Raw genomic sequence first — 13,847 nt, forward strand, 5'->3', positions numbered from 1 at the left:
ACTACTACTGGTTTGGTGATTTGGCAGGGGTGTCAGGGTTCATCGGATGAGGTGTGTTCAGGATGCGCTTTCCCACCAGTTGCGTGGGGTGCCAGATCGGGAGAGGCTGGTTTGGGGAGACCCTTTGACCTCTCCAACTGGTCTCTTCAGTGGGAGGGATACATTAATTCACTCCTGGACGCACTGATTTCTAGATTCCTACCCAACCTTAATACCTTTTACCTTCCCAGAATTTCCACTCCTCCCTTTCCAAAAAGACCCTCCACACAGCATCCCAAAAGATGACATAGGCTCTGAGGGAAATTATTTTCCTCAGGGCCTTCTGTGTGGTGTGAATGTTTAAAAAAAAACATTTTTTTGATTTTGTAATAATATTACAAAATTACTGATATTTTATCTAATACATTGTAAAAGTACCGTTGATAGAGTGAGTATACCTGAACCTGAAGGGGCCTCCACGGAGAAAGCTTTCTGATATGAAATATTGTTAATTTATTAATAATCTGATCCTGTTAAAAACAGGACTGAAGGACTATAACGAATGTATTGAAAAATTTAGTAAGAAACTGTCAGTAAAGCACGAATATTTTACGAGGAAGTTGTAACACGTGTTCAAAAAAATATATAAAATTTTTACATTTCGTCATTATATTTATTAGGATAAACACAGCTACAAGAATACGTGTTCCGAAATTCTGAATTAACTGATATTTTGTTGTGAAATAACGTGCCATCACGTTTTTAACACCATCTTGATAAAAAAAATCCGTACATTTTTATCCGTGTGGCGCTATTAAAAACCTCAAGTTCGCTGTGTTAGGTGTTAAATCAGCTCCTTGGCTCCTTGGCTCATGTCCAGAGTTGCTAGTGCCAAAAACTTTGCAAACTCATTGTAGGTTTCGAAGAATATATCGAATCCTGCATCCACCATGTCCGGGTAGCAGAATTCGAGTAAAGTTTTGTCTGACTTGCTTGAAAATACAACATGTTAGCGGAGATGTGCTTTATTTCAAATAAATCCATTTCAAATGGAAATGCAAAATGGGTATTTTCCATTTTGCATTTTAAATGCTTTTCTAAAAACCATTTTGCATTTTGCATTTTAAATGCTTTTCTCAATGCATTTTCCATTTTAAATGCTTTTTTGCAACATTCTTCCTACTATCTCCACTCATATTTTTTTCATAAGTCCCAAATATCAGTCGGTCCTCGACCTCGCTATGAGAGATAATTTACATTTGTCAAGTTGCTCCCTGGTAGGAGCCCTGGCAATTGAGTGATACCATTACAAAAAATACTGAACACGGGGCCATGACGCTGTAATATTAAATGTTAGATAGCAGTTTCTATGTTTTTACGTTGGCAACATTAGTCCCGCGCAAATTTTTTGTGGTTTCATAATCTGTAGTCGTGGTGTTTTTGGATTTACCATCATGTAATATGTTTGTTCTACATTGATGTCCATTATTAAATGACAAAATTATTTAAAAATTCTATAATTCTTTTAATTGTTTGAACTGAGAAACCATTTTGAATTTTCAATGCATTTTGAAAATAGGTATTTTGCATTTTGCATTTGAAATGCTTTTCTAAAAACCATTTTGCATTTTGCATTTTCAAATGGAAAAGTTTTGACCCATTTCCATTTTGCATTTCAAATGGTTTTGGGTACCCATTTTGCACATCTTTGCATGTTAGCAACATAGCAACCTCCCCGATTGAAATACACTAGCACAAATATTTGGATTATCTGCTACCTCACACGCCTGAATATCGCGGAATAGTCATAATATAATAGAATTGGCTCAGTATTCCTCTATTATTTGGTAGCAGTGCGCGGGACTGAATTCAGTTGTTTCCGGTCGTTCGGCGTTAAAGAATTGGGAGCATTGTTTCGAGGTAAAAAATTGGAACCAATTTTTTCGCGTCGTGTCTCATCTCAACATAATACATCTATGGGGATAGTCTGAATTTTTGACAATTGAGTTCCAATTTTAAAATTGACAATTCAAATAATTTTCGTTTAAAAATATTATATTTTATTAGTAGGTATCGGTATAGTAGTTGGGAGTGGCTCGTGTGGACGGAACCATTAGAGATTGCATATTACATTCATCGCAGAGAAGATAGCATCCAAAAACATTAATTGAGGACAAGAATGGTAATTCTTAAATTGAAATATAAGATCGATAAAATTTAAGGAAAATAATCAGGTCTTAATATTTCAGTAGTTTGATGTCCCGAGACAAGACAGAGGTCATGGGTTCGATCCCCGATTGCGAATGTTACCTATTTTTATTTTATCTATCTTCATGTTTCATTTAGATTAATTTATAAATTAATATTTTCTTCTTCGATGAATAGGTATTTTATAATCATTTTTTAATCATACATACAGGTATATCAAAAATATCTGTAGAAGCGACGTCCCCGACCGCACTGATAACACTGATTAACACATAACACATAAATTATAAACTAAACTTACACTTCTCAAATTATACCGAATCCATTAAATTTCATAATTTTAACTCCCTCCAAACACGTCGTCTAATTTTTGATCAAATCTTATTATTTAAAATCCTAAATAATGGTCTGGACTCACCAGAACTTACCAATTTAATAAATCTTCATATTCCGTCTAGATCAACCCGACAATCTTGATTTATTTTATCTACCCTCTTGTAGAACAAACATTCGAAAAAATTCCCCAATTCCTCGTATATGTGCACAATATAATACAAAATTTTACAGCATTGACATTTTTGGTAATAACCTAAAGAAATATCGATATGAAGTAATGCGTACGATCGATTATTAATATGAGAGTATGGAATGTATCGGGAGCATCTCCTATCCTCTTCCCATTTTCCTCTTCCTCCCCCCTTCCTTCACCAAATTAATTTTAAGATATTAAAACTTAATTTCTAATGAACTTTAACATAAGAAACTTCTGTGGCTTGACTTCAGTTAACTTCTAAATTTATATATATATATATATATATCATTGTATATTATATAAAAGCTGTTTGTTTCTTACAAAATAAATAAGTAACTTGGTTTTAAAATAAAATGTAATTTTAAAGGAGTTCCGCACAAACTAGCGTAAAAGCGATAAATAAAACACTCATACATCTTGCTTAGCTCAAGATCCTCATAAAATTCGCATCATAAACTCTCGCGAATTAGCGGCGTTAAAAGGCCAGCGTTTTTTTTAACGTTTGATCAAATTAAACATTCCTACGGCGCGGCGGGAGATATTCCAGTAATAACGCTTTTTACCATTTAACCGAGTGAAAAATTGGGCACGGAAGGGTAGGGAAGTCGAGGGGTGAATGCGGATAGGAGTAGGGTTGGGGGGAAGGAAATTTAAAAAAATGTAAATTGGCGGGACCGTCCCGCGCCATTTCCTCGTGATTCTCGAATGGTGAATAACAAGCGTGATGCCCGACGCAGGGTTGAATCGACGCCGACGCGCGACGCCGCCACGCTTTAATTTATACAAATGACTCTGATCCTATAGACTTGTTTGCGCTGTGTTTGTGGTGTAATTCGAATTTAACATGAAAACGTGCCAAGCATTTAAGGGGAGAGAGGCCTTGCCCATATTTGCTTTTTACGATTTTGGATAGTTGAGCACAGTGCGGAGCTTTCAAACATAATATTCTTAATTTATCTAATATATTTATATGAATGAATTGTCTGTGGCGGACGAGCATCGTGGTTTTGATTTTTATAGAAATCTACAGTTTTATTCCAAGACTGATGAAATTGACCTTCAACACAAGAGGAAATTCACTGTCTTCATTATATATCGAAAAACTCGGGGGACGCCGGGGACTTCAACTAGTATTAAAATCAAGTAGAAAATTTTGGGTTCGTCAAGCAGTCAGGAAACTAAATCACATAGAAAACCTTACCTTATATTTTTTTCGGTAGCTAAGAAGGGATTAAAAAATCTTTGAAGTTGGTCTACGTTTCTACGCATTTTAAAAGACAATAAAAATGATAGTAATCCCGTAGCGATAATTTTTAAATGGGACGTGAAAAATTCTAACGAAACCTCAATAAATAAAAGTTATACCACAAAATCGACTCCAAATGTGATGTAGATTCACCATTTTACCAATGAAAATAATATTTGTGTGAATATTATATGCAACATAACAAAATGTTATTTAAAAACTATATAACATGAGATTTCTACATCATTCAGATAGATTATCCAATATTAATTCATTTATAATTCTAAATCTACGAGTTAAAAGAAGTCGGAATTTAACATAATATAAAATTTTATATTTTAACGGAATGACAATATTATCTAAAATTAACCGCCTCATGAATAAAAAAAAACTTTATTTACGCCTATCTGATTGCACTAAACCGGTAAATTGCAGTATTTTAAATCAATTCTAAATGTGTGTTTTCCCTTGACAGCAGTCACAAACGGTATTTTCTATCAGTATTCCATTTTCATGTAGAATATGAACCCGTCTAGTAATATTATAAGTGATTTTTTTCAATTAAAGTCTCGGCTGAGCTTTTACATGTTTTTTTAAAGAACATTTAAATGAGCATAACATAAAAAAACAAATTAGTAAAATAGTAGATTAGAGTAATACAATAAATAAATTAACTAACTCGAAGCAGATATGATTTGAGATTTCCACGGTCAAAAGTATTGCGGTGATTTATTTTTAGGATATTATGCCATTTTGCGTTACCTCCTTCTTTCGCCAATGTTTCGGACAACATTTCAGTATCCATCATCTGGACAGTTGTGTAAAGATTGATATTCGAGCATGTGAACTCGGCCACCCTGACAAATCGGCAATTGTCGACCATAAAATTTTATTTTTTTGGTTTGACTGACGATTAAACCTTCCTCTCCAGAGACTAGACGCAACCGCACCAACAACTGAGCCGACGTCCAATTGGGTAGGACCGACATTTATTTCGAATATTAACTGCTGTAATGTCATCCAATTTCAGAGAAATGCGTATATGTTCGCGTGTGTATGCGTGATTGCCATCAAAAGTTGATAAAAGTTGTCATCGACAACGAGTCTATTTGTCTAGTTTCAACTCGATCGTGTGTCGGAAAATGGGTTAATTTCCACTTCCGAGATTTGAATTCATCATTTATTCACGAAAACAAAAGTGAAATTGAACTGCTTTTGCAATTGTGGTCTAACCTAGTTTCTAACCATAAAAACTTTTCTAAAGATGTCCCAAAACATACAAAGTTGAAGTCTAAAAAGTAAGAAGAACCCGTTCAAAAAAGTTAGATGTATGATTATGATATTAATATCGGTACAAACAGGGCCGGCCCTATGCGGGCACAATTGGAGCAGTCCGAATTGGAGAGGCGCTGAATTGCTAAGGCGTCAAGGCGCTGATCATACCGAACACATCACCCTTGAGCTTATTTTTCATAAAAACGACGTCACACGAAAATACAAAACATCCAAATATGATTGATTACAGAGATCACCTAACTATGTGTCTACTAGTTTCGACAAAGGGCGTCAAAAAAAATTGGTGCCAAGCGCCATTTGGCTCAGGGCCGGCACTGGGTATAAACGAAACAGGTGGACAACATATTAGTGCTTCGAACAAAGTTATTTTAATTTTAACCAACTAACTAACCATCCCGCCGTTTCCCCACAGTTTCAACTCGGTCTTGGCACACACTCTTTGCCTCATTCACATTCATACATCGTCTCATACATATTCTTCTATTATTCTGACTCTTGAAATGGTCCGACTCGAGTATATGATTCACTTGATCGTGCCATGTCTTCCTCGGGCGTCCCCGACTTCTGCTACCATTCGCATTTGCATCATATTATCCTATATATATATATATATATTATCCTCCTTACACTCTTTGCGGATCTCCACATTCCTCACACGATTAAACATGTTTTGACCACACATACGCCTCAGGGATCTCATTTCAACAGCATTCAATCTATTTTCATCCTTTCTTTGCCAGTTCCATGCCTCACTTCCATACATAGATACCAGCACTCCGTTGTGGACTGCTAACTTCGCTTCTTTGGACATTTTTTTGTTAGCGCCAACTGCGTTCAGTCCTCCATTAATGGAATTACCTGCATTTACCCTTTTTTCAATATCTCTGTCAGCCTTCCCATCTCTCGTAAACATGGTTCCTAAATACACAAACTCATCCACCTGCTCCAAGTATTCCTAATTCACAGCTATATTGCACACTGTTTTCGTACTCTCTGTTTTAAACACCATTACTTTAGACTTACTTACATTCATCATTAACTCATTTTTCATGCATACTTCGTTCATCCTAGACACGAGAGACTGTAGATCATCCATACTATTAGCAAAAGTTGTATAAAGTATTTATTGTTGACGCAATCAAAAAGACGCCATTAAAATCCTTTAATATTGTGAACGTGGCTTGAATTAATATGAAAGTATGGCCGTTCGATTGAATAAATAATAATAAAAAAAAACATTAAATGATGGTCCTCCGCCCCTGTAGGAAAACCTTTCTTTGTGACTGGATGGGTAGATACCCCGTGCTTTCCCTTTGGTGAAATTCTTTGAAATGAAACCTTTTCTTTCAATGGCTGCACACAATTTGAAATGCCTACGGTAACTACTTCCATGAAGCTTCACATAGATTTATTACGTTTGGCACATAAAGAAATTCAATGGAATTCCTCGTCAATAAATGTTACGGATTGAAGTCAATTTGGTTCAGCTGTCAGTTTGATTTAAATACTCCGATAAATTTATTGAGACAAATAATCAAGTCGTAAAAAGGTTTTTTTACTATAATATCTACACCTATTTTTAGATGTCTTTTAAAACATTAAAAAAATGGTTTGACTGACGATTGAACCTACCTATCCTGATAGGACTAGGGGTAGGGGTAGAACTGACATTATTTATTTCGTATATCAACTCTTGTAATGTCATCCGATTTCAGAAAAATGTCCACATGTGTGCGTGTGATTTCCACCAAGAAGGTTCTAGGAAAGAACCAATCAAAACGTAAAAAACTTTTTTAAGGATAACACATCTATTTTTATTAATAGATGTATTTAAAAATAAATGTTTATTTCTTGGTTTTACTGGGGATTGAACCTTCCTCCCCAGGGACTAACTTAAGCTAAATCCTAATTTGAAAGTACCGAGATTTATTTTGTATATTTATCCGAAAATTTGTATAATTTCATCCAATTTCAGAAAAATGTATTTGTGCATTGTCAACGACAATGAGTCTTTGAATGAAAAAAATGAATGAATGAAGAATGAATCTTTCGAGTATCAGCTCGATCGGATGTCGGGAAGTGGGTTAATTTCCGCATCCAATCTTTGCATTCATTAACATTATATACTCGGAAACTTTAAAAGTTTTTATTTATATGCAACAGAGCAATAATTATAAATACCTATTTTCACTAGTTTTCAGAGAGGGTCGATATTCCTGTCTTTGCTGTCACTGGAACCATCAATATTGTTTCTTTTAGGAACCGGTTACTTTTGGAATATATAATGAAAATATTGTAAAAAAGCTATAATTCAGATCCCTTTTCATTGTATTTATCTAGTCCCCCCAACCCTTCCTCCACAGGACGGGATTTTTTTCTCGGAAATTTTCTAGCAACCCCCACTCAATGTTTTATTTTTATTTTTGAGGAATCAGTTCATAAAGTAACTGGATAAAAAAACCGGTTCCGCAACGGTCTGCGGTAATTGGAACTTCAGTGTAAACCTTTTTCTGGAATCAACCATGTTTATTAGTTTTATGGTAGAAAATATATTTTTTCGTTGGAGGAAATATAATATACAAATTCCTCCAAGATTTTTTTCAATTTGTAATAATAACAGTAATGGAAGATTGATCATACCTATTTGATGTTATGACGACACCCATATTAGATTACAAATAGGGTGTATGTAATATAATACGAAAGCAGAGCCAAAAGAAAAGTTAAGTTTCATGACAGAACCTTTTCTGCCCACAGAATTTTAATGGGATTTTCATTATTTTTCAGTGAGGAAGTGGAGCGGTGCCAGAAATGGAGCAACAACATTACTCAGCAGATCGACCTCGCCTTTAACATATTTTTTATGGTCTACTTTTTTATACGAGTAAGTAATGTAGCCTTATTATTTTCATTGTGTTTTGATCCTTGATCCCGTCCGATTACAACTTTTTTTACCCAGATACACACGCTTAGTGTGTTCATACATTATTTAAATAATTATATAGAAAAACTACTTCAAAACATTTTTCAAAGCAATATTAATATTATCTTTTGGTGAGATAACAAAATAACTCAATGACTAAATCGACTACATTGCTTACATAAATTTATTGGAAAACTAAAAAGAGGGATGGAAACCATATATTATGAAAAATCAAACAAAATATTGTTGCCTCACTTAAGTGCACTATTACGCCTGAAGTAAATTAGTAAAAAATATATACATTTTCACCCTAAAGAGGGCTTAAGATTTTTATTGTCTATATGGGCTGTTTTGTTTAAATATCATATCTTGGTTATCTAAAAGTTCAAAAATAAAATTCGATTATGAATTGTATTTTTTCTGTTTTCAGTTTATAGCAGCTAGTGACAAACTATGGTTCATGCTCGAAATGTATTCATTCGTAGATTACTTTACGATACCCCCTTCCTTTGTATCAATATACCTGGATAGAACATGGATTGGTGAGTTGATTTTCATTATTCCTCGCTTACCAGAAACAATATAATACTTATTGGCCTGCCCGTTTTAAATTTTACTACGTACAAAATCTGCTGTATGTTTTAGGGGGAATTCTATTCGATTGTTAAATTTGTTGTTATGGCAATAATATTATCTGTCAACTGTTCGTTTTATCTATGCATTTTCATCTGTCAGAAAATTCTAAAATGGGTTCTCTTGTGTTTAGTTAACATCCATAACTGGATGTGTTATTGATTGAATAAACTTTATAATCTGGGATTTACACTGTTTGGTAGAAGATAGTCAGAGGATCATTTCTCAATTTGACGTTTTCGTATGTTAAAATATCTATGTAAATGTTTCAGGACTGAGATTTCTTCGCGCCCTGCGCTTGATGACTGTGCCTGATATCTTACAATATCTCAACATATTGAAAACATCCAGCTCTATACGTCTCGCCCAACTTGTCTCCATATTCATATCGGTATGGTTGACGGCCGCGGGAATCATTCATTTGGTAAGTGTCAAGATTTTTGCTTAGATTGCCTGCAAAACTAAATTAATTGCTAGCAGAAGCTTAGTAAGAAAAGTATTATTACAATCAAAGATTTCTCCAGGGTTCTCGTTTTATTTGTATAATATGAAGGTACTTACATCTTCTACACTTACAGGAAACCTAAGTTGCCAACCACATTTATTATCACATAAGTTAATTTCATCCAATCAGAGTATCTATAACTTTAATTATTCTAGAGCATTGTTTCCCCAACTACCAGGCCATAAAATAAAAAATGCCGGATTGTGCACCTTCAGTCACGAACGACAAACTAAATCTTCCGATATCCATAAAAAATCTATATAAACTCAAGGCCATTTTTTCAATCTTTATTGATAAATTTATGAGAACATTAACGATGCATTTAGAACATTGAAATGGTTTCTTTCCAGAGCTAGCAAGAAGTGATACTTTCAAGATATTTTGATGACAACCTTTCCATTCCGAATATGGAATGGTTTCTTTCTCAACAACCTTACAAATTCAGCATTAAAATTGATTTTTCGGTATTAAAACACTTCATTCTGAATATAAGAATAATTTTTTTTTACGGTGCCGTGGATTTAATTTTTTAGAAATAGTGTTATGAAATCATAAAGTGTTGAAATTCGGGACATGTGAATGGTTTCTCTTCTGAATGCAATTTTTTAAAGATAATTTTTGAGAATATTAGTAGTACCTACATTTATAATAATATGGGAATGGCTTCTTTCTAGAGTGCCCACGAACGTAATTATTTGTGATTTTGTATTCTTATTTACTAAAAATTTGTTTTACGCAGATATCTTAAATTGCCCTTAGCAAACATTTTCATCCTGTAAAACTCACCTCCATTAAAAAATTCTAAAGTAAAAATAAAATGACACGTCTGGGTTACTGCCAAGGGACTGTTGTATAGAGGTTTAAGTTGTGTTAGAATTTGTTATGTGCAAATAATGAAATATGTAATTATAAACGAAAAAAAAATCTTTGTTTTAAACCACTTTATTGAGATATATAGGTTGACCGGTTTCGGTTGCACTCAACTTTCTTCAGGACAATGTAAATATAAACTGAGAACATGAGTTTATATTTCCATTGTCCTGAAGAAGGTTGAGTGCAGCCGAAACCGGTCGACTTATATATCTCAATAAAGTGGTTTAAAACAAAGAATTTTTTTTCCATCTTTATAATGTCAAGCCACAAAGTGTTTGTTTTTTTCGATAAATATGTAATTATTTTGTGATGTTTAGTTGGAGAATTCCGGAGACCCGCTGGAGTTCAACAACCCGCAGCAGCTGTCCTACTGGACCTGCGTGTACTTCCTCATCGTTACCATGTCCACTGTGGGCTACGGCGACGTCTACTGTCAGACAGTTCTAGGCAGGACCTTTTTAGTATTTTTCCTCCTCGTTGGCTTGGTAAGTAACCTTTCAATCTCCTCTCGATATTATTATTTTATCATTATGTCAATAAATGTGGCAATGTTTGTGAAGGTGTTGAATGTTGACTTTAGTTTTCAGTTCATTCAGATTACTTAACTTGTGCTTTTACTCGCCAGAGTGTTAATTATATATTATTGAGTAATCGGGGAGTGAAATGATATCTCTTCATTTTCCTTTCCTCAGCAGTTGAATGATCTATGTCCGTAGTGTTTGTTGTTTGCATGATTGGAGAACTTGGTGCAAACGAGAAATACTCCAAACGGGGAATAGGGGATTTATTTTGAAAGGTGTTGCAAACTATTAATCTCATTTCGATTCTCACCTCATTAAAATTTACTAAATAAAAATGTATAGTGTATAATTATGTTTTATATCACTCAATTTCTGAAATAGGTATCAGTGAATATCAATCTAACATCTCAAACAAACAAAATTGTGTTTTTTTCATTAATAATATTACTAAATAAAATTTGGATAATAACTTTGTGACATAAAAATAAAAATAAAATAAATGAGGGATAGGTGGTGGTAGATATTCTTGGATATGTTTATATTTTTACTAAGGTGACGAAATAAACAGATAAGGAAGTACCAAAAGAACTATCTATACTGTCCAATTTAAAAATGAATGGATAGCTGAGAAAGTATGGATGGGTGCATGTTTGCAAATAACTCTCCGGCGTGCCATATTTTCATAACTGATTTTGAAATGATGTGAATTTTGACAACTATAAATAAGTATTGTTTCATAGAATTTGAACAATTTGTCAAATTTCAAAGTTCCTTCAAGTTATTTGAAGGTTCTTTTCAAGTTCTGTTATTATATCATTGTTGACCAGTTGTTTCACAAAACTGAAATAGTAACAGAACTTGAATAGTACTTTAACAGAACTTTGATGAATTGTTCAAATTCCGTGAACCAACCCGTCCTTAGTATTTAAAGACTTGCAGTAAATGATTCAGAACTTTGGTCAACATTCATCCTCAACAGCAGGCAATCTGATCTTTTGTTGCTGCTTTTGTGAAATATAAATAAGAATTCATGTGTAAATGAAAAACAATATATCTACTAATTAAAAGCCATTTGATTATATTATAATATAAATTAGTTACATACCTTCTGCTTACTGAAATATTTTACAAATTCAATGGCAAACAATAAAGTTTATTCCTTGTCATTTTTAATATTCTAGTACTTTTCACGAGTGCTAACTTTACTGATGTATGTCAAAAAGAGAGTTTGCCACAAATTTGATGTTATAAATAATATATTTACTGATAGAATATGAATCAGAAAGATAAGTCCCCCCACACACTGAGCAATACTTTTCATGATATTTCTTACTTAGCACCTATGTATAAGCCCCTTATGGTTGGAGCATTAGTCGGCGTGGCAATGAACTCATTGTCCATAGCCCTCTGCCCCCTCTCCTCGCCCCGCCCCGCCACCCCTCGTGGGGCTACTCTTAGCATTCTCTCTATCTAGTATATATTACATAATATAGCATTTAGCTGCAAGGCAGGATTGTTGGGAGAGTGAGTCAGATAGGTTCCTCACACCTTTACACTCATATTATCACCTACATTAATATATTACCCGTATATATACGCAATATATATATATATATAATATGCTCATATCACATACACACACTCATTCATCATTATGCATGCTTTATCTTTAGTTACATAACTATTTAATAGTCCGACTTTTGCTTGCTTTTGCTTTAAACATTATACTTTAAGTGTGTTAAACACCCCTTTAGTTTTATTTACCGATTTTGTGTTTTGTAAACCATAGTCAAGCACAAAATAATAAACCCCAATTAACTCTCCGAGTGGAAATATAATTTTACAAAGTTGTGGTGTTATCGCAATAACATGTCCATCACTTTGTAATATGTTTTCCACCTTCTATCTCCTACCCTATGTGTACAAACCATCAAGATATAAATACTTGAGAGACGGGAAAACAAAAAATACTTAAAAGTGCCACTCCAAGCAGCTCTTTGCATAACTCAGTACGCTTGGGACTGCTTGCAGTTACGCTAACAGTGTTATGTACTAGTCTCTGGAATATTTGTAAGGCGATGGCATCATAATATCGCCCCGCCTGTTGCGAAGAAGGCAACGGGCGCGACGTGTTTCTAGTGAGTGGTAAATGTTAACACCGTTGTCTATTACAGGCAATGTTTGCCAGTAGCATCCCAGAGATTATAGAGCTGGTAGGAAGTAGGTCCAAGTACGGTGGCGAGCTGAAACGCGAACACGGAAAGAGGTATTCAAAGTTGATCTAAACTTCGTCACAAACAATGACAAGGCATTTCTCGTTGGGCGGGGTGTGCACATATTTTTACTTTTGTCTTCGGTCTGATCTCACTTAGTATGATAAACTTGCAGTTATCGAGTTTGCTGTACCTAGTGGTATCTTAAATAAGAATATGTGTTAAGTCGTTGGATGTAAAAATGTCCTGTCACAGTTTCCTAGTCCTTAATGTTTTAATGATCAACTGTTGGCATCAGTGGCGTCAGATGTATTATGCTATCTACTCGCCCGTACAGAACGGTATCTTCATACCTTTCTATGTGCGGGTGTTCTATCGGAAGATCTCTATTTTCTCCCTTCTCTAACCACACCTCTTCTTGATTATATTAATTGTAGTTCTGTCAAAGCTATTTTATTTTTAATGTACGCTTTTTTTTACCAATGTTTTCTTGACTAGGAGAACGAAAATAGTACTATATGTGTCTTTAGTGTATTTTTTTGTTTAAATATATGTACCTATACAATAGTTGCACGATATTTTTTGTTTTACTTATTATTATATATTATCATTATGTTTGCACACTTATTTTATGAATTTGTTATGAAATAGTAGCAATCCACCCAGATTCAATAATATCTTAACCAAAAATACTAATCCAAACATTCCTCACAAATGCACATTTAGACACAAACTTGATAAGTATAAAACATTAGTCTTGATTAAATAAATACAATAATTTACACCCAAAACGAAAATTGCAAAACAGACCATTTTTCATTAGCCGCTTGAATGAAGAAATTCTTCACACAATATCGCGGGAACACATCCGTGACTTATGTAGTCTTGAAGCATGTAAAACCAATCTATCCCTAGTAA

At 34.1% G+C, this 13,847-nt stretch overlaps 1 protein-coding gene across 1 annotated transcript in view; it reads left to right on the forward strand.

Moving 5' to 3' along the window:
- Positions 1-13,847, forward strand: part of slo (calcium-activated potassium channel slo) — a 141,415-nt gene that overhangs the window by 88,046 nt on the left and 39,522 nt on the right. The window contains exons 3-6 of the mRNA XM_089632480.1: positions 8,049-8,145; positions 8,615-8,726; positions 9,090-9,241; positions 10,513-10,680. Of these exons, the coding sequence (XP_089488606.1) occupies positions 8,049-8,145; positions 8,615-8,726; positions 9,090-9,241; positions 10,513-10,680 (529 nt within the window). The remainder of the gene's footprint in view (positions 1-8,048; positions 8,146-8,614; positions 8,727-9,089; positions 9,242-10,512; positions 10,681-13,847) is intronic.

The sequence above is a fragment of the Hesperophylax consimilis genome, chromosome 6, assembly GCF_061612785.1.
Source record: "Hesperophylax consimilis isolate HC1 chromosome 6, BYU_Hcon_1.0, whole genome shotgun sequence".
Taxonomy (NCBI): Eukaryota; Metazoa; Arthropoda; class Insecta; order Trichoptera; family Limnephilidae; genus Hesperophylax; species Hesperophylax consimilis.